General features: G+C 33.6%; 1 protein-coding gene across 1 annotated transcript in view; it reads right to left on the reverse strand.

The window, feature by feature from the left end:
* GABRA4 (gamma-aminobutyric acid type A receptor subunit alpha4) overlaps positions 1-22,245 on the reverse strand; it is a 76,675-nt gene that overhangs the window by 36,845 nt on the left and 17,585 nt on the right. Inside the window, exons 6-8 of the mRNA XM_012441119.2 lie at positions 20,580-20,723; positions 17,147-17,299; positions 10,780-11,039 (exon numbers count right to left, since the gene is read on the reverse strand). Coding sequence (XP_012296542.1) covers positions 10,780-11,039; positions 17,147-17,299; positions 20,580-20,723 — 557 coding nt within the window. The remainder of the gene's footprint in view (positions 1-10,779; positions 11,040-17,146; positions 17,300-20,579; positions 20,724-22,245) is intronic.

Consider the following 22,245-nt stretch of genomic DNA (forward strand, 5'->3'; position numbering starts at 1 on the left):
ATTTCTCCTGTAGAGTTGAGCATGAAATAACCCGAATATTTAATTTGATCTGACTCAGTGACCCCAGAAATAACCATCCTTTCTCTAATCAGCTCTTGAGACATCCTTCATACAAAAGTAAGCACTTGTTAAGGAGTGCAAAGTGGCTGGGTGTGGTGGCTCATGCCTGTAATTCTAGCACTTTGGTAGGACGAGGCAGGTGGATCACCTGAGGTCAGGAGTTCAAGCCCAGCCTTGCCAACAAGGTGAAACCCCATTTCTACTAAAAATACAAAAAATTAGCTAGGCATTGTGGTGGGTGCCTGTAATCTCAGCTAATCGGGAGGCTGAGGCAGGAGAATCACTTGAACCTGGGAGGCAGATGTTGCAGTGGGCTGAGATCGCACCACTGCACTCCAGCCTGGGAAACAATAGTGAAACTCCATTTCAGAAAAAAAAAAAAGACTGCAAAGCAAACTTGCATTAGTTGTAGAGAATAAATGAGTTTGTACTAATCCAGACATTTTTAATTAGATGTGAATTTAGATATAATCTTGCCTAACTTCCTCATTTAACAGATGGAGAAATGGAAACCTAAGTATTAGGTTGTGTGATCAAAGCTACACTGGAGAACTGAGAGTAGAGACAAAATCCCTTAATGCCTGCCTGCAGTTATTTCTAGGTGAGAGGCAGCACCATGAATCTGAAAGCATCCAGCTTTCTGATGCCAAACAGACAGGGCTCAAATCCAAGTCTACCATTTACTATACATATGATCTAGGCAACTTACCAAAATACCAAGGCTCAGTTTTCTCAACCATAAAATTATGTGTATAACAACATAACAACACATGGCAGAGTTTGTTATGAAGAATCAAGATAATTCATGTAAAGCAACTAACAGAGTATGTAGCACATAGTAGGTACTCAATAAATCATGGTGATGATGATGGTGATGATGATGATGATGACATGCTGCTCTCTAAATTCTACACTAAATACATTTCACAGCTTCTTCATTTGCCATGCTATTTATAAACACAGAAAACATGACAATAAATGAACTAATATACTATTAATCTATATTTATACCACATAAACACACATACACAACCTGCTGTATTAAACTATGTTGTCTTACTCCCTCCTTGAACACAGTTAATATATATAGCCTTCTTAATGCAGCATTAAATTTACAGCATTTCCTCTTATGGAAAAGGAAGGAGCCTAAATTTTCAATTATGATGCTAATGTTGGCATTTTTCTTTCCATGTGACATTATTGCCAATAATTACCAAAATATGCACAATATTGATTCAATAAACTAAAACTGATCTCATCTTCCATTTGTCATTTTGAATTTGTTACTTTTTCACATTTCAAAGACTAATTTGAAGCTCAGCTCTGATATAATTTATCATTATCCCTTCTACCTCTTCTCAGCATTTTGCATGTTTGTCACTATTTATTTTAAACTCATTGTTGAATGACTATCCTCTTTACCACCCTCATATCTATGAAGGAAGTAGGACACTATTCCCAACATACTGACACTTAATAGGTATTTCATAAATATAACAGGTTCCTAGCATGTAATTGAATGTAAAAATCTGTATGTCAGGAGACAGGTTTAAGGTGGCAGTAAAAATTTTACAGTACATTCACTCTACTATAAACATACTTGAATCCCAAAACTAATACTCAGACCCTACTTTTATATAGTAAGTAAAGCCACTAACAAGATTAATAGCCTGTCTCTCTTATGAAGCTAAGTTCCTAGGTTTTTGTCTTCGAATCCTCCATGCTTTGCCTGGTGACTGCACAATAGTTACCTAGTGAACATTTGTTATCTGGCTAGCTGAGATCTGTTCTAATGTTTAGCATATCATTTCTCTACATATGAAAAATAAATAACAAAACTGACATAAAAAAACATGGCTGGAGGTAAAACATAGTTCTTACATTTTGGGCACTTAAAGCTTACAGTTTAGTAATTGTACATTAAACAATCACTCATTGCCTAAAAAGCACTACTAACTACAGAATATTCTGTACTTAAAACAGTTATGAGTTTGGGGAGGTACTTGTTTATATAAGATTTAAAGAATGTCATTAAACTCCTGTCATAAACACACCTAAATGTCAGATGAATTGTCGGTCCTGCTTCATGTCCTTTTCCGAACTGCCAAAAAAAGAGATTTTAAACTAGGTTTAAAAATGAAACAAATAAGGACAAATGAATAAAATAAGGTTTGTTGCATGTTAGCTTAAACTATTTAAAGAACAGCATTTTTAAGAGGAATTTTGAGAATGATTGAAGTGAAAATCTGAAACTGACCTAGTTTGTATACCCTTTAGGAATGGAATGAAGGTTGTATGTTACGATACCCAACTACTCTTTCCTCACAATGCACAGCGGTATGCGTAGATTTGCCGAGGCTCTCTGTTTTGCTTTTTTTCCCCCAAAGTGTCCTTCTCAGTTCTCTATTGCTGCCCATTAGCTAAGTCCAACTGCTGAAAATGTGTCTCAGCATGCTAAGAATGTGTATTTCCTGTCCTAAATGCCCACAGCAACCCTGCTGCAGCTCAGCACTTAACATCTGCCTTATGCCCACGTTTATTTCAGGTAAAAAAAATGCCATCAAAGACGCATTTTTTGAAAATGGGGGACAAATATATTGGTTTTTAAAAGTACCACATTTCCTATTGTCAAATTCTTATAGTTGGTTCATAACCAACCAATACAACTGTAATTGTTAAGCACTATACTATGTGCTGTATGGGAAAATAAGTGTGCTGTATGAAGCCATAATTCATTTTACTAATGAGTCTATCATATCACTAAATACAGCAATCACATAGGAAACAATTTAAGCAAAATACCACAGGCTATTATAAAGTGATAAATGATATCATGCATACTTTATTTAAGATGCCTAAAGAAATAAAAAGTAATAATCACAGGTACTACTTACTAAGCACTAAGCACTGTACTGGGTACTTTACAGAATGATGTAACTTAATCCTTATTATAAGCCTCTCTGGTAGGTTATATTATTACCTCCACCTTAAAGATCTGAATACTTCAGACCATATCCTCAAGGTCCTATAGCTCAGTCAGAATGAGCCCCAACAAGAAAATAAGGCTAGAGTTTGACTTTGAAGGATAAATAGAAAAAAACACCTCATAAGAGTACTTGAATTATTATTTATACATTCCTTTTTACATCTTCTTTTTTATTTCTTTTTTTAAAATTTGCATCTTCTTTTTCTTAAAGACTCTAAGCAAAGAAAATAGCTCTTTAATTTTGCAAATAGAATTGTACGTATCTATGGCCTTTAAAATTGAAAAGCCCATGAAGAATAGTTATTGTTATGGTAAAATGGAAATAAAGAGAAATAGAAATTAGGTAGATGGGAAAGAAAATGCATTCAGTAGAGAATTTTGCACTTGAACTTTGAAAACAGAAAGTTGTTATTGTGGGAAAGGACAAGTTGTACTGCTATGGAAATCTCCACTTACATAAACTTGAATTAATTTACTTCTTCATTAAATGTGCTTCATCTCTCTTCCCTATCCTAGTGATTGATGCCACCACCATCTATCTCAACTTCCATTTCTCTCACCCAATATATCCAATCAGTCATTAAGTCTTGAGGCTTAAAAGCATGAGGCTTTCTGTCTCAGCTCTGTCACTTATTAGATAGGTGACCTTGGGAAGATTATTTGATCTTTAATAATTTACTCATTGGTAAAAATATAGATAAAAATAGAACATATTTTATAAGTTGTTAGAATTCAATTCTAGACTAACTGTGAAAGTTTTTCTAACTGGCACATAAAAAGTATTCAGAATATTCAGCTATTAATTATTCATGGAAATATGAACAAAAAGATTCTATATTGAGCTCATTATTTTCTGTCTACATACGTACATACATCATATGTATATGTATACATTTTTATATATACACAATACATACAATTTAATGTCTATTCTTAATAGAGATATCAAAAATTGAACATTGAATGCCATAGAATTGTATTTAAGAAAAATAGCTCTGGATTCAGACAGAGCTGAATTAATTTCAATATTAGGTTTACCATTTTCTATCTGCGTTTTATTGAATAATATATCACCTAACAACTGAAAAACTTAGTTTCTTCATCTATAAAATAGTTATTGTGAGCTTGAAATTAAGTAATACATGTCAAGCACATTATATAGTACCTGACACAACTAATGTTACCCATTCGATTATATCACTGATATTTTTCATAAGATACAGTATGCATATATTAATGCATAAATTGTGGCTAGACAAGAACTAAAGAGTATATATTGAAGTGATTTTTAAAAATATCATTTCATTAAAATATCTTTCTTTTTTGGCCTATGGTTGTTTATTTTTCAAATCATTCTATTAATCCCAATCACCTGCATCCATGAGAGAGTAAGTACCCTAAGAAGTAGTTAAGAATGTGAAAGGATAGAACCACAAGAATCAGGCTCAATTAAAATACGAACAGGGGCAAAGGCGGCGGGAAGGTAATAATGGGTGGAAACAGAACAGCTGCTTTGCCTTCTGAGATGCTCAAGGACACACTGAAGCTACCCATAGATGCTTTTAGATTCCACCAATTGGTCTTTTCTCCTTGCTTCATGAATATTCCATAAGCTATAAGCTTTCCAATTCCCAAAGAACTGAAATGGTCACCATAAGCCTGCGCCAGGTTATCGATAACAGTCCATGGGTCACATACAGTGACAATGAATCAGACTACTAGTCAGCTACCCAAGGGGCTACTGAAATACCAAATGTCCCATAAGACTCTAAAGACAATTCAAAGTGAAGAGTTCAAACACATTTTAAGCAAAGGCAGTATCATTTGAATAAGTAAATAGCTTTACATGTTGGAACACATATTTGAATAAGCAAATTTCAACTTCCTGATTGAAATCTCTACTGAAATTCAAAAATTACAAAATTCTTGAATAAATATTGCTTTCTAGTTACATGTTGCAATATTTTGCAACATACTTTTTCCTTCTTGATTTCTTTCTTCCTATTTCTCTTTCTCTCTCTGTCCTTTAATTTTAATGTGTTCTTAATCTTTAAAGTTGTATTCAATACTGAAGCCATTCGATGACAAGTGATACTGTAAAACCAGCTGCACTCTGGCAGGAATCTAGAATCAGGAGGATGGTGGGTCAACCCATTAATCACTGTCTTTAGACAACAGATATTCTTCAAGTAAACCACTGTGGAAATCTAAGCTGTTACATATAATAGTCACACATTGTAGAGGATATGAAGCATATAATGCATATGTTGACTAGATGTATTTTTAAGTCCTTCCCAATGCTTAAATAGTATAATCCTACGTCCTTCACAAAAAATTTGATCTTCTTCACCTTGAATGTGCCATTTACATATAGCATATAGATCATTCTGAAAAAGGAGTTACTGTATCAGAATGAACTTAGCCAATGGAATGAACTTAATCAAGCATTTACTGTAATGGCAATTGCTGTAGTCAGGAAGTATGTTTCAGGGAACAAATGGAAGATTATCAGGTCTCTTTCCATCTTTAGAAATTCAGCAGAATAGTTTTATTCTGATTAAGTAGTACTTTGAAGTATTTAGAATATTCCATGATAGCACTAATACAATGAGTCTCATAACGTTGTAAAAAATATATACTGATTTATTATAACACAAAAATTATATATATCTATGTATATATATGTCTCCAAAACTGGAATACTTGGACCTACAGTAATCCTGGCACTGAAAAGTCAATATATTTTATAATTTCAACATTATTAGAAAATCACAAATTTAATATGTTGTTTTAAAACTTACAGTTAACCACTCATGATATGAAAATATGACAACTTCCAAACTACACAAAGAAAGGATAAGAAAAATTTTCATGATAAAAATATAATAGCAAAATTAATATTAAGAAATAAAAGAAATTTAAAAATGTATTAAAATCAGACCAAATAGAATTCAAGGAAAAAAAAATTATATGGGAGAAAACAGTAAGTTTATTGCATTATTATATACCTGAACTGATATAGAAATAAAGCAGTTATGTGTCTCTGCATGTCAAATATCATAGAATTAAAATGTATAAAATAAAAATAATTAGAATGCAAAAAAATTAATATGATCTCATAATATCAGTGGGATAAATTTTCAAATATTTCTTGGTATTTGAAAAATCAAGATAATAAGAGGTTATTTGTTAAATAGCTAAAATAATATTTTAAGTAAAATTGTTTTAATAATTAAAAATTAACTCTTTTCAATTTGGCATCAAACATTTATAAGGTTTTAGCATAGCTCAGGGCAAACTGAAAATATCTGTAACATTGAAATCTGTATAGCTAATATTTCTGAACATATGCAACTGAAAATTAGCAATGAAGTTTTTAAATATCCTATTTGAATATGTTAATACTATCTCCAAATAATTCTTATTGCACAGATAAAAGCAGCAACATAATTATAGAATATTTAGCAAATAATTATAATAATATTGAATATCTAAAGGTATGAATTATGGCCAAAGTTGTTTGCAAAGGAAATCTTACTGTAATAAGAAAAATTTATTATCAAATAAGACACAGTGAAAATAAACTAATAAAAGGTGAACTCAAGAAGCTAGAAAAAGAGTAACAAAACTTTCAGAAAGATGGAATTCAAATAAAATCATGACTCAATAATTAATGACTCAACAATAAAAAATAAATTAATTGATTAATTCAAGACTGAAGTTTTTGAAAAGATCCATAAAAAGAATCTTCTATCAAGGTTTCAATACAAGGCAAAGCAAAATGAAGCAACAAGCACAAAGGGCCTAAATTCACCTGTGGGGGATAGGAAAGAAAATAATGCTGCATACTCAATCAATACTTTTTTTAACTAATAAATAGTATGTAAAATTCATTCTGATAATTTTCAAAATTATGATGACATGGATTTATTTAGAGAAAAATATGAACTATCTAAACTGAGTGGAAAGATAGGAATTTTTCACCGGCACACATGCCATTCTTAAAGGGCCCAGTGCCCTGTGGGAAGAGGAAGAGAACTATAAATTGCAGGATTCTTGACCAGTTAATGAATGTGAGGTTGAACACCTAACCTAATTTCTTCAACTGTCACCTCTCTGAGAATAGAATCCCAAAATCCTTATCCTACTCCCACACTTCCTGCCCCCTTTAGTACTATCAGAGCCCTGTCACCATCTAACACATTACCTGTTTTGTTATTTATGTTTTTTACAATTGTCTGCCAACTCTTTCTTGCCCCACACAAGTAATGTAAGCTCCAACTGGCAGGATATTTGGGTTTTGGTACATTATAGACTCACAGACACCAAACAGGAAATCTGGCACAAAGTTGGCACTAAATGTATATTTGTTGAATGAGTGAATGAGTCAACTAATGAATGAATAAGGGACAGAGCTGTCATTTGTACAGAATAAAGTTGATTTATATACATGTTGATTTGAGTATATGCAAACAAAGGGAGTCTTAGACTACCATTTGTGGCAAATACAATATACTGTGTGTAAGTGACCCCAGGCATTTGTCTGCTGGCTCAAAAAAGAAGCTGAGTAGAATGAGAGTGAGAGAGAAAGAGAGAGAGGGAGTTGGAGAGTAGCAGAAGAAGAGGAAAAACATAGAGGGGGCACTGCTTGTTTGCATCTATGTTTTCATGAAAATCTTACTATTTTTGTACAATTGGATTCCATGAGGAAAAATACACTTTTTAATAGTTTTTTTTTTTTTTGAAATCACAGACTCACTGATGTGTCAAATGTAAAATACAATAGCTCTTATTGAGCTTTCCACATCTTCTTAGATCTATCCCTTTAGGTCAAGAATTCATCTATCTTCTTGCTTATTGGTTTTGTTTTCTTCTTTAATACACAGGTACAGGCCCCACCCTGCCCCATGCAGTAGTTCTAATGTGTGGCCATGTTAAGAGCTGCTGCTTTAAAGACTCCACAAGAAAACTATTAGAATGGATAAACAAATTCAGTAAAATTGCAGGATATGAAATTAATATACAAAAATCAGTAGCATTTTTATATGTCAATAGTGAACAATCTGAAAAAAGTTTTAAAAAATCCTATTTACAATAACCACAAATAAAATTAAATACCTAGGAATTAACTTCACCAAAGAAATCAAAGATCTCTATAATGAAAATTACAAAACATTGATTAAAGAAATTGAAGAGGGCACCAAAAAATGAAAACAGATTTCATGTTCACGGATTGGAAGAATCAATATTAATAAAATTTCCATACTACCAAAAGCAATCTACAGGTTCAAAGCAATCCCCATCAAAATACCAAAGATATTCCTCACAGAAATAGCAAAAACAATCCAAAAATTTATATGGAACCACAAAAGACCCAGAACAGTCAAAGCTATCCTAAACACAAAGAATGAAACTGAAGGAATCAAATTACCTGATTATAGATTATACTACAAACCTATAGTAATCAAAACAGCATGATACTGGCATAAACATCAATGCATAGATCAATGAAACAGAAAAGAGAACCCAGAAACAAATCCACACACCTACAGTGAATTCAATTTCAACATAGGTGCCAAGCATTTACACTGGCGGAAAGACAGTCTCTTCTATAAATAGTGCTAATAAAGCTGTATATTCATATGCAGAAGAATGAAAATAGACCCCTATCTCTTGCTGTATAGAAAAATCATACCAAAATGCGTTCGATCACCTCAAACCATTAAATTACTACAAGAAAACATTGAAGGAAATTTCTAGAACATTGACCTGGGCAAAAATTTCTTGAGTAATACCTGACAAGCACAGGCAACCAAAAACAAAAATGAACAGAAAGGATCACATCAAGTTAAAAAGCTTGTGCACAGCAAAAAATACAATCAATGAAGTGAAGAGACAACCCACAGACTGGGAGAAAATATTTGCAAGCTACTCATCTGACAAAGAATTAAGAATCAGAATATATAAAGAGATCAAACAACTGAATAGGGAAAAATCTGATAATCCAATCAAAAATGTGCAAAAGATTTGAATAGATGATATGGTTTGGCTGTGTCCCCAGCCAAATCTCAACTTGAATTGTATGTCCCAGAATTCTCATGTGTTGTGGGAAGGATCCAGGTGGAAGTAATCGAATCATGGGGTATAGTCTTTCCTGTGCTATTCTTGTGATTGTGAGTAAATCTCATGAGATCTGATGGGTTTATCAGGGTTTTTCACTTTTGCTTCTTCCTCATTTTTCTCTTGCCACAGCCATATAAGAAGTGCCTTCCACCTTCCACCATGATTCTCAGGCCTCCCCAGCCATGTGGGACTGTAAGTCCAATTAAATCTCTTTTTGCTCCCAGTTTCAGGTATGTCTTTATCAGTAGTGTGAAAATGGACTAATACAATAGACATTTCTCAAAAGAAGGCATGCAAATGGTAAACAGGCATATAAAAAGTGCTCAACATCACTGATCATCAGAGAAATGCAAATCAAAACTACAATGACATATCATCTCACCCCCAGGTAAAATGGCTTATATCCAAAAGACAGGCAATAGCAAATACTGGCAAGGATGTGGAGAAAAGGGAACATGTGTACACTGTTAGTGGGAATGTAAATTAATACAACCACTATGGAGAACAATTGGAGGGTTGTCAAAAAACTAAAAATAGACCTTCCATATGATCCAGCAATTCTGCTACTGGGTGTATACCCCAAAGAATGAAAATCAGTATATCAGAGAGATATCTACACTGCCATGTTTGTTGCAGATCTGTCTATAATAACTAAGATTTGGAAGCAACCTATGTGCCTATCAACTGAAAAATATATAGAGAAAATATGGTACATATATACAATGAATGACTATTCAGCCATAAATAAAGAATGAGATTCAGTTATTTTCTATAACATGGGTGGAACTGGAGATCATTATGTTAAGTGAAATAATCCAGGCACAGAAAGTTAAACATTGCACATTCTCACTTATTTGTGGGATCTAAAAATCAGCACAATTGAACTCATGAACACAGAGAGTAAAAGAAAGGTTATGGAGACTGGGAAGTGTATTGGGAGTTTGGTCGGCAGGTAAATAGGGATGATTAACGAGTACAAAAAATAGAATGAATAAGACCTACTATTTGATAGCACAACAGAGCAATGATAGCCAATAACAACTTAATTGTACATTTTAAAATAAAGAATGTAATTAGACTGTTTGTAATTCAAAGGATACATGCTTGAGGAAATGGCAATCCTATTTTCCACGATGCGCTTATTTCACATTGCATGCCTGTCTCAAAACATCTCATGTACCCCATAAATATATGCATCTATTATGTAGTCACAAAAATTAAACATACAAAATTTTTTTTAAGAAACAAACAAAAACAAACTGCTGCTATGTTTTGCACAATGAATTCCATTAAAATGTTTGTTCAACTCACTTAAAGATGTCCACAGGTTCATCCTAATAGTATACATGAGATTTTGCCCTTCTGTAAAAAAATCTGTAACTCCGAAAGAAACTTACAAACAATTAGCTTCACCTGCATCTAGCCCTTTCACAACTGTTTAATATTTAAGCTTAAAGTTTAAGCTCATAAAGTTACTTTTATATTTTTCTGGAGTTTTAAATGACTTACATGTTGTTATTGGTATTTTTGAGGGCTCAGTTTGTTCCCCTGACAACATAAATTTGACCAAGGAGCTAAATCTTAAAATGAAAGCAGATTAAGTCAAATACCTGCAAAGGGGCTTCAGAATGCTTCTCTTTTGGCGCTGGAGCAGTAGGAGCTTCCTGAGGGGGCTTTGATGTCTTCTTTTTGGCTTTTTCCATTTGAATATTGGTGAAATAGTTGACAGCAGCAAACTCGATAAGGGCCGAAAATACAAAAGCAAAGCAGACAGCTATGAACCAATCCATGGCGGTAGCATAGGACACTTTGGGCAAAGAATGTCGTGCACTGATGCTTAGTGTGGTCATGGTGAGGACAGTTGTTATTCCTTCAAAGCAAAAGAGCAGAGAGACAAAACACCTTACTGTTATTTCTATACAAAGCCACCACCACCAACAACAAAACCTAGAAAATCAAGTGGGATAGGGTTAACATAATTTACAATAACTCAAACAAAATCATCTTTGATGGAGAATTTGAATCTTAGTGGTTCAGTAAAATTAGCACAGGCTTTGGAGTGAGAGAAGGATATGGTTCTTATCCTAGTTTGTCTAATAGTTTACTTAATATATCTTGCATTGAGTTTGGAAAATTCTTTGGGTTTTATTTGACACCTACTGATTGGGTTTTCTCTAAAGGTTAAAAGCATGTAAGGCACCTAGCACATAGTGGGATGATACTGGAATCTAAGCCAGCATACCTAAGGGACTCAACAGACACACACCTACCAGGAAGAGGAACTCATTGAAACATTGACTCTCAGCCAGGAATGGAAAGTGAGGAACACTGTCCTCCTAAATTGGAGCATTAGAATTTCTAGAGTTAAGCATGGCCTACTGCCATTGAGAACCACTGCCAGAAAAGGGATGAATTATACATAAGTCTTTCTTATCTTCATATATTATCTATTGAATTAAAATACTAAATTTACTAGTTGTGCAGAAGCTTCATTTCTATAAAATAATAAAGATATATGACTGGAGGAATAGATTTCCAGAGCAATTTGGCATTGTAGATATTGGACCTCTACCACCCATCAGTTTACAGCTGGCCAGAAAATATCTGCAAAAAGAACAGAAGTACTTCTCCATCAGTAGGTTTCTGAAGCACCACATCCAGGAATGCTTTCTCCTTAGCCTGGAAAAAATGTCAGTTCCCACTCTTGATAGAAAAATTCTCCCTGCCACTGGTACTATAGTGTAACACATTATTTAAGAATGCTAATATTTGGACACTTGTCCATTTCTGCATCTATATATGTCTGTCTAATCCATATTATGCAGTTAAGATTGGAAATTTTAGGGGGATTTACTACATCCATTTTAACTGATTCTGTATAATGACTAGGATAGTGCCTGAAGTTAACACACAACATGTTTGGAGATGATGATGATGATGATGATAGAACAATGATGTTGAAGGCATTTAAACTGCATATTCCAATCCGTGGCAATCCCCAGCTGAAAGGCAAATAATGCATATTCAACCATACTATTTTAATTTGGGGAAAATAATATTGTCTCCTCAATTTAGAATTTTGTTGTATTCTGCCTGCCTACTGTTCCTTAACTGATCCATGTATATAACCCTCATTTCCATAGCTTTATTAAGCATAGTCTTCTTGAGGGCACACAAGTCTAAGACTGCTTCAGGTTTATAATATTTCACATGGTGTTAGGTACAAGATAAATGCACAGGAAATAAAAACTCATTTTTTCCAGTTCCTCCCCAATCCATTTTCTCTGAAATCCAATCTCTTCTAAATTTTCAATGCTTAGAACATGAAAAATTGGAGGAACTGTGCAGTACATGAGCTACGCATCATTTATAAAGATCTTATAAACTATACAGAGAAAGAAACTTGAGAACTTGGTTGTATTCCCTTTTAAAATTTTTTGTGACATTGTTAACATTCTTACTAGTCTAAAATAGATTATAAAATGAGTTTATTCAAATATATAAATATCTACATATCTATGAAAATGCTATATTGTGAATTTATTGGATTTTATTTCAGAAAGAGGCCTTGGAACATTTAGGCCTTCATTTTGAATCTCAGAAAAGTGGCACCATTCCCATGTTGGCTGTGAGATATATGAATAAACAATAAAATAACAAAATTTTTAGCTACGTTTGATGATAGATAAAAATGTTTTTCTTGTTCATAACAATTTAAATTTAATGGGCTATTAAGAATTCAAAAATGTGCCATAACTTTCTCAGATACGTAAGCAATATTTTCCCTCTAATGTCATAGAAACAATGCTAAAAGTGGCTAGAATAAAATATGAACAGTGCAGTATAAATAATAATACTATTCAGTACTCAGAAAATTCTACAGAGACAGTAATGTGATAACCTAAAAGGATACTCAAATTCAAATATAAGCAACTTAAGATTGCCTATGTTACTTTGAACATAGGCATTTTTTTTTTTTGTAATAGGATTATTTTTCTTGATGATCGGAAGTAGTGGTCTTCATCTTCTCCTCTTGCCATGTGAAAAAATGTTCTTACCAATGTCAGGCAAACAGAATACTAATGTAGTTATTGACCAATACATTCAATAATTATTTTCCAATTGTTAAGGGGGATAGATCACCAGGTTCATGAGTTAAATGATGATGTGGACACCAATACACACACAAAAATGCTGGATAGATGGCTACCTTCCTTTTATCTTGCATTGTTTTCAATCAGTTTGATTTTAAAATTTGTAGAATAGCCCTCCAGATACTATGGTTCCTATTTTATGACACTGGCAGAACTGGGAAAGTAGCTGGCACAAACATTTGGCTAAATATTTAAATGTTGCCACATCTTTAGGCATTAAAAAGTTCTCTCTCCTGGTGTTAAAATTTAAAGAATGCCATGACAAAGGTATGTTTATTATACTTGGTTTCAGGTGGAACATTTGGTTAAATGAAAACCAATGGAATAGCAAACAGAAACCAACTCGTCAGAATAAAAATCCGTGTTTCCTTTGCATCCAGGAAGATAATTTATCTGTCACGTATGGCTTAGCCAGCATCTACCCTGAACACATTTAAAAGCTACGTTTTAAAAAATATATCCAATTATTGATGCCATTCCCTGCATTTAGCATGCTGAATATGCACCATATTGGCTGGCCCAGAAGCTGAGAAACGATGTGTAAGAGTAGGCAAAGACTGTACACAAGAGTGAATTTTTGGCTGGCCACTCCTAGAAAATGAAATAGCAATGATTAAGATATGCCAGCTGGCATTTACTTGTGTTTAATGTTTTACTATACTGGAATAATTAGAAAACTTAGAGGCATACAGCTTTGGTGATAGAAGGCCTTTGGAGAGATTTTTAGCACATTCTTCTCCTTTTATTTACATTGATATTTTCTGGGGGGTTTTGTTTTTGCACAGTCTCTAATGACATCTCTGACCCAGCAAATTATCTTCTTATGAGTGAAAAGGGAAATACGAGTTAGGGAAAAAAAAATTAGCCCAGAATTAGTATTTACCAAAATCTCACATGAAAATAGACTGCCAAATTTCCCTAAAATACTTAAAACTTAACTTTCCTAAGAGAGTACCTTCATAGGCCCTCAATGATAGTCTAATAATTATCAATCTGACGCATCTTAGGTCTTTGAAGACTTAATTACCGACATAATTTCTCTGCTTGACTAAAAACAATATCCTAGAACATGGGCACAAAAGATGGATAAATTTCAAATGAAAAAAAAAAATCACCCACAAAGTGTCTTTAGCATGCATCCATATAATCTCACTCAGCAGCTCTGGAATTCTCCACAAGCCCCCACATCCCCACACCTCCTGTGAAGACATAATGGCTGAGTTGTCAAAGTTACACAGAAATTGTCTTGGGTCCACTAATTACAATTTGACTTTATACAAGTTACTTAATATGCTTGAGTCATTTTCCTTATCTATAAAAAATAATGACTACCTTGCTGAGTAATTATTAGGGTCAACAATATTTGGCAAATCTGTTTATCATTGGTACTAGTAATGCTAATATCCTTACTTCATGCTACTTAATTTCCTTAAAATATCTTATTTGGATAGGAAATGTTGGGTGAGTCTAGCTGTAATCAATACTAGCCCTCCACACCACTGGAAATTTCTATTTTTTGGGGACAAGTTAGACAGAACAGTAGGTTGTAGTCAATCAAGAAATAAAAGGTTATCAAGTCATCACAATAATAATATATGGCAGACAGTCTCATTAATGTATTAAGCAATGATTCTCAAATGAAGTCAATAGCATGGAATGCCATACTAATAAATAACAATAAATAACACTTAAATGGTATTTACTATGCACAAGGCATTATTTCAAGGGCTTTATCTGAATCAACTCATTTTATTCTTACAGCAGTCCTATGAAGTACATACAATCATTCATCCTGTTTTAACACATAAGGAAGCAGGCAAAGGTAACTTATTGAAGGTTCACAGCTAGTAAGTGATAGACCCTGGGTTAGAAAGTAGGATTTTTGCCTCCACATTCTGCACTTAAGACACTATCACCTCTTGATTACAGGCATCTATGATGTATTGTTATTTTCTGTTCTACAAGCTCTTTAGGATCATATTTTTTAAAAAAACGACATGTATACAAGAGTTTTTTTTATTTGTAAAATATAATAGAAACTTCTGAGTTTTCTTTTTAATTTTTAATGAGGGTATTTCCTGAAATATTTATATTTTTGTACAAGAAAAAGTAAAGAGACTTTGGATGCTCAGCCTCAGCAGACATTTTCTGACTAGTCAAGAGTGCTTCAAAACATGATGTATAAAGACACAAAATTAGCTTGACTCTTGTGACAATGAACATCAAGAACTTAGCAGAGTGTCCGATAGTACACACTAGAAAGTTGTGCTTTCTTTAAAACACTTAAAAGTCAAGGAAACTAAGTCGGAACAAAATGTATCTTCCTTAGATAAGAGAAGTACGGGAGAAAGTGATTAATACAAACTAAGTGATCCAGATCCTCTATATTGAGTATTGTATATAACTCTTTGAATTCTCACTAGTCTATGAGGGAAAGATGTATTGTCATAATTTTATGGATGGAGAAAATTAGTGGCAAGTTTTGGTTTAAACCTAGACTTGCTGACATCCACAGCTTAGATTTGTTATTTTCTCTCTTTCATTTTCACACCCATATTTAAGAACTAAAATATATTCAACACTTTCAATTGTGCGGTTATTCTTTAATTGAAGCCTCATAACTCTTTAAGGTACCATTATACCTGCTCACTTACTTCCTAAGATCACATCCTGCCTTCACCATTGACCCCCCATATGAGTTTCTCCAGTATAATTCCAAATTTTTTTCCTATTTTTCTAATGCATCCTCATACTCCAACACTTTCTTAGAGAAACCTAAGGTTAAAGGTAGGATAGTTGTTTATAGAGTATTTCAGATCCGTTGAGGACACTAAGACACCATAATCAGCAGTTTTTGAAAAGGATGGGGAGGTAGGATGAAAAGTTTCTATTCTCCTTAGTTCTTTCACACCAGCATCTCTTCAGCTATTGTGTGACAAGGGATATTATACCATGGCTGTGATCCTACCAGGTAGAAAAGCAAAGAGGAATTGGCACTCTTGTAAGGACTACACCATGATTCCAGAGCAATTCTGATTATTTTCCTTCTTATTCTACTACTGAATGCTTTTGTTACTCACAATAAACAGAGGAAAAAATAGAGAAAGACATTAAAATAAATATAATTATAACAAATTTTACTATTTAAAAGCATGACTGACATGTAGAAAACATTAACAGTTATAAAAATTTTGAAGTCATATGTTCTGAACTTTATTTGGTTCAGAATACTATATATGAAGCTATATACTTCATATGGTATATATGAAGCCAATATAAAAACAAAAAGAAAAAACAATGTTTAGAAAAAAAAAGATGTAAATAGATGAGCTTATAAACTAAGCACATAATACCTTCCAATTCAATGCATTTAAACCATTTGCATTTTGTTCCTCTTCATTAAAAGCTAAATTATTCTAAGGCTTTCATATTTATTCAGCCATGACTTTTATTTGTTTTATTTTAAGATGCCAGTGCATTTCATTTTAACACATAGACATAATTTTAATTCAATTGCACAGCATTATACTTGGAGCCCAAGAATATCACTAAAAGTGAGATTATGTCCAGATTCACATTTGGTCTTCGCCTATCTGGTTCTCAACAGGATAAATCTGATGCATGAGCCCAGAGGAAAGGAGGGATGCCTGTATCTCCCCAGGCTTTATTACTATGTACTGGCTAGGTAAAAATGAAAGCCTGTGTGATTCCTTATTCAGGGTAGCCTGATGTATTAGGGTTTAAGATTTTCTTAGAAATATCCCATGAGTCTTGATTAAAATGTAATTTGAACAAAAACACTCAAGAAATGAATTGCAATTACCAAATACAGTCCTAGCAGGAACTGATTCTTTATTTATCCAGAATGAAACTTGAGAAAGAATCACTGTCATAATGCATGGAATATAGGTCTGAATCATAAAATAGCCCATCTTCCGTCTGAGGTGGAAGTAAACCGTCATAACTATATATTCACCTGCCAAGAAAACAGGAGGAAAGTGTGTTATCAGTTCTGTAGGCAATTAGTCAATGGCTTCATAAACATATTTCAGATAAACAAACAGGATTCTAAGCAAAGAAATTATCTTTTGTGCATAGCTACACAAAAATCAGTAAGTATGTAGTTTCCTAAGGAGAAAGAAAATGATATTGAACGTTATTATATAGAAAAACACTTTGTTCTGTGTAATGATTAAATAATTTAACAAATAGGGCTAAAACTTTTTAAAAATTTCTGTAGTGCTTTCTATTTTGATGTTCTAGTATTGCTAAGGCAATTAGCTTTCATTTTCAGTGTTTTTTAGAAACAGCATTTAGATCTAACTTTTATGGAAAACTACTGGGAAAAAATGGAAATGCACACACAGACACTGACACATATACATACACACACACCCTTATGAAAATATAATTTTAGAAAGGAATAATATATGTATTTTATTTACATGTAAATATATATATTTCATTCATATATATATTTCATACACACTCACAAGCTCAGAGAGAGACTACATTAGTTTTAGAAAACAGTTGAATTTCTAAATGTTCTTTATATGAAGAAAAATACAGACATGTAAAACACACAGGCATACTGAGTTCAAGCATGTTTTACTGGCATTTAGACAAAAACTTGAAAACCTAATAAGTATAATAAACCATGAGATTTCTGGTAGCTGTTGACAAGTATTTTTACTGTTACTTCTGAAAAGAACATGTCAAGAAAGTTACTTAGGAAGCAGTGGCCTTATTCACAAACTGTGAAGCCCAGTATTCAGAAACCTCACATCCTACCAGATGCATTCTAAATCCCACTTGCAGACTGGAAAATAAATGTCCTTCCAAAAACATATTTTCCTGGACAGATGAGAGGCAAAGTGCCCTGTTAGAAAGCTACTGTATAGTTTCGTAATTGATGTGAAGAAGGTTTCCACAAAATGATAACAGTCATGACAGGTGTCGTAAAGATAAAAGTAATGGAAATTTAGGAGACAGGAGCAGTGCCATTGATTTCATGATAGTGTGTGAACTTATACAAAGCAGTTTTAATAGAAAAGACAGTGGGCTAAACTTCTTTTTCTAAAACAAAAGCTTATGTATTCATTTTTTTTTTTCTTTTTTTTTGAGACGGAGTTTCGCTCTTGTTACCCAGGCTGGAGTGCAATGGCGTGATCTCGGCTCACCGCAACCTCCGCCTCCTGGGTTCAGGCAATTCTCCTGCCTCAGCCTCCTGAGTAGCTGGGATTATCGGCACGCGCCACCATGCCCAGCTAATTTTTTGTATTTTTAGTAGAGATGGGGTTTCACCATGTTGAGGATGGTCTTGATCTCTTGACCTCGTGATCCACCCGCCTCGGCCTTCCAAAGTGCTGGGATTACAGTCATGAGCCACTGATGTATTAATTTTATTTATCCATGATACATTTCCATTTTATCTTATTTATGTTTAATTTTTAACCAGTTTATTTGAGGTATGATTGACATACAAAAACTGTACGTATTTAATGTATACAACTTGATGAGTTTGGAGGTAAGTATACACTAGTGAATCTATCACCGCAATCTATGCCATAAACTTATACATCACCCCCAAAAGTTCCCTCCTTGTTATTTATTATCTTTAGTGATAAAATTATTTGAGATCTATTCTCTTCGCAAATTTTTAAGTAGAGTAATGTTTACTATATGCACTCTGCTATACAGTAGATATCTAGGACCTTATATTAACAGAAATACTATGCCCCTTGACTAATACCTCCCTGTTTCCACCTTTTGGAGGTCCCTGACTACCACCATTCCTCTCTCTGCCTCTGAGTTTGACTATTTTAGATTCCTCATCCCTTCACCACACTGCTTTATCCATTTTTTTCTTGAAACAAAAACAAAAACTTCGTTATCTCACACCTTTGTTCCAGCTCTTAAAACTACTCATTTTCTGCTAATGAAATCTTAGCATTTTATCTGGCAGTCAACCTTTTAAGAATACAAACTCAGAAGTCAAAACACTTAGATTTGAATTTGGGTTTTGCCCTTTATTAGTTGTGTGCTTAGGCAAATACATTGTACTTAAATCTTCTCATGGATAAAATAAATGTCACAGTAGTATCCAGTTCATGTGATGGTTATGCAAAAGAATACATGAAAAGAATTTAGAAGGGTGCCTGTCAGATAGTAACTGTGGAATAAATTTTAACTATGGCTGTGGTCTAAATGTTTGTGGTCCTCAAAATTCAGATGTTGAAACATAATAGCCAATGTAATGATAGGAAGTTGGCTTAGGCGTGATTAAATCATGATGGTGGAGTCTTTATCAATAGATTTAGTGCCTTTATAAAAGAGGCCCCAGCATGAGCACTCACTACCTACACCTTGAGGGTCCACATGTGAGGACTTATTAATAGAAGGTACTATTATGTGAGCAAAGAAGTGGCTCCTCATTGAACACTGCATCTGGTATCACCTCATCTTAAACTTGTCAGTCTCCAAAAGTGTAGAAGTAAATTTCTGTTGTTTATGCACCACCCTGTTTGTGTTATTTTGTTACAACAGCACAAACAAACTAAGACAATTATCATTAAAAATATTTTTTTCTGGAGATATGTGTATATAAGGAACCGTCTTAGAACAAACAATAATCAGATAATTTTGTTCCACTAAATATGATTAAAAACTAAATTCTGTAATTCTTTCTATTTACATTCCAAAAGAAAAGACAGACCAAGAAACATCAATAATAAACATTCCCCTACTCATGTGAGAACTTTAATATATACCCATAATATACTTTGTAATTAAACTTTAGATTTTTGTTAACTTTGAAAAAATGAAGAAAGGTGGTACCATAAAATTGAGCAAGATAAAAGAAAATTTTTGGAAAGTCCCACAAAAATCACCAAAATCCACAACCACAAAGAAAGCAAAGACAAAAAAAAAAAAAAAAGAAAAAAAAAAAAAAAAGATCAAACTTCCTACCACATAATTTTGTGAAAATAATTTTAACATATTTGATTACTGGCTTTCATTTCTGAACAAGAAAACCAACTCACTTTTAGCATCTTACTAAATCAGAATTTATTTTGAACTAAAGTAAGATTATAAAAATAAAGAAATGATGAGCTGTAACTCTTGCATCAACTCTATTTCTGGAAAATGTTTGTTGTTCTCCTGAAAAAAATACAACTATTTCAATGAAAAAGTCAGGAGAAAACTCTATTGCTAACACCAAGGAGCATATCGGCTTTATTCATTACACATCTCACCCGTAATTGATTTGATGGTTTCACTTGATACAGTTTGCCCAATCAAATCATATTGAACTAAGCTGGAAGACTCCTTTGGCACTTCAACTGATTTCTCAGGACCTTTTGTCCAGGTATAGATCATCTCACTCTTTGGATAGGCATCTAAAAGAGAGCACAGAATGTGGTTAGAGTCAATGCTACTTTTTCAACCTCATCAGTGGTCAACATTTAAAAACAGTACTTGTTCATGAAAGATGGAATAAATGAAAACAATGTTCACTATAATTTAGTCAAACATGTTTAGAAAACTAGAGATTGAGTAAATACTCTAGCAATTCAAGAGTATTTATTTTTATGCCAAATAATTGGAGGAGGAGAGATTAAAACTGAGGCATCCAAAATGCTACGTATGCAGAAATATGTGTGTCCATGCTAGTAAGGATAAGCAGTTCAAAAGCAGATATATTAAACTCCCAAAACTGTACTGTCAAGCTCCTACTTTTTTCACTTCTAACTCACGTCCAGTGCTTGACCAATATCACCCTAACACAGTTCTGCTATTTAGAAATGTACCATATGCTTCCTGTAATAATATAATAACAAAATCAAACAAATCCTACTGTTAGGAGAGCTCCCCTGGGCGACCTGTTCCAAACTCTGCCTCTGGGAAATATCCATTGTATTTGGGACCATTGTACAGTGACAATGGGCTATGCTGTTTGTAAAGCTGTCCAGGGAATATAATTACACAACCAGTTCCACTACCTTTAATTTCTTACAATCAAGACATTTCCCCTTCTATCTTCAACAGATCTCTTCTAGTGGCAATTTAAGCCCATTTTCTATTATTTGGCACTCAGTGCAAATGGAGACCAGCTGCTTGCTTACCAGTCTACCCATAACAGACAGCTTGGCTCACACACAAGTAAGTTCAAAAGAACCAAAATGAATTGTGTGCCAACCTCCCTCCCAAACCATCCTAAAATGGCTATAGCACAGTAGGCCCTCGATGGAATTATTTAATTCTAGGAAAGGAGTTGATACCTAAGAGCACCTTACAAAACAATGAGGCTTGTGTTGTCATTTTAGCTTCATTCAGTTATGTTATGTGTCAGCATTTATCTCCAGAAATATATTCACACTTCACTAAATTGTTACAGCCTCTATATACTATGTTCTTGCCTATGATATTACATATTAAGTATCCTTCCCTTGGCTATCCTACCTTGCTAGAATAACTTTTTCTTTTCTGGTTTTTCTAATTCCTCTTATTATAAGCATGGGGGTTTTAAATCATGTTTCTTTCTCTCTCTCTCTTTCCAGAATGATTAAAAATCCTTACTTGCTGAGTATGGTGTGCCTCTCTTTTTAATTTACAATCCAAAAACATCAGCTTCCACGTGCAATTTCTTTATTTTGTACAGACCCTGATTGAACACTATGTTCAAGTCCTTCTGAAGAGAGCTTTTTCTGAGAACTAGAGTTTAGAGTGTAGGGAGTGAAAAGGACTTCCTCTACATGAGAACTAATTTGGGTAAAATTTTAATGATGACAGCACAAATGGATAATTCTGGCCCCAATGAGATCACCCTGTCTATGTATTTTTCTGCATTTATCTTCTCTTATTAAATTATTGGTAAGGGAATATATTACTCTCTCTGGCTTCAAGTTAGGCCACTGAATA

The sequence above is a fragment of the Aotus nancymaae genome, unplaced genomic scaffold, assembly GCF_030222135.1.
Source record: "Aotus nancymaae isolate 86718 unplaced genomic scaffold, 86718_ANA_hifiasm-v0.15.2.pri h1tg000006l, whole genome shotgun sequence".
NCBI lineage: Eukaryota > Metazoa > Chordata > Mammalia > Primates > Aotidae > Aotus > Aotus nancymaae.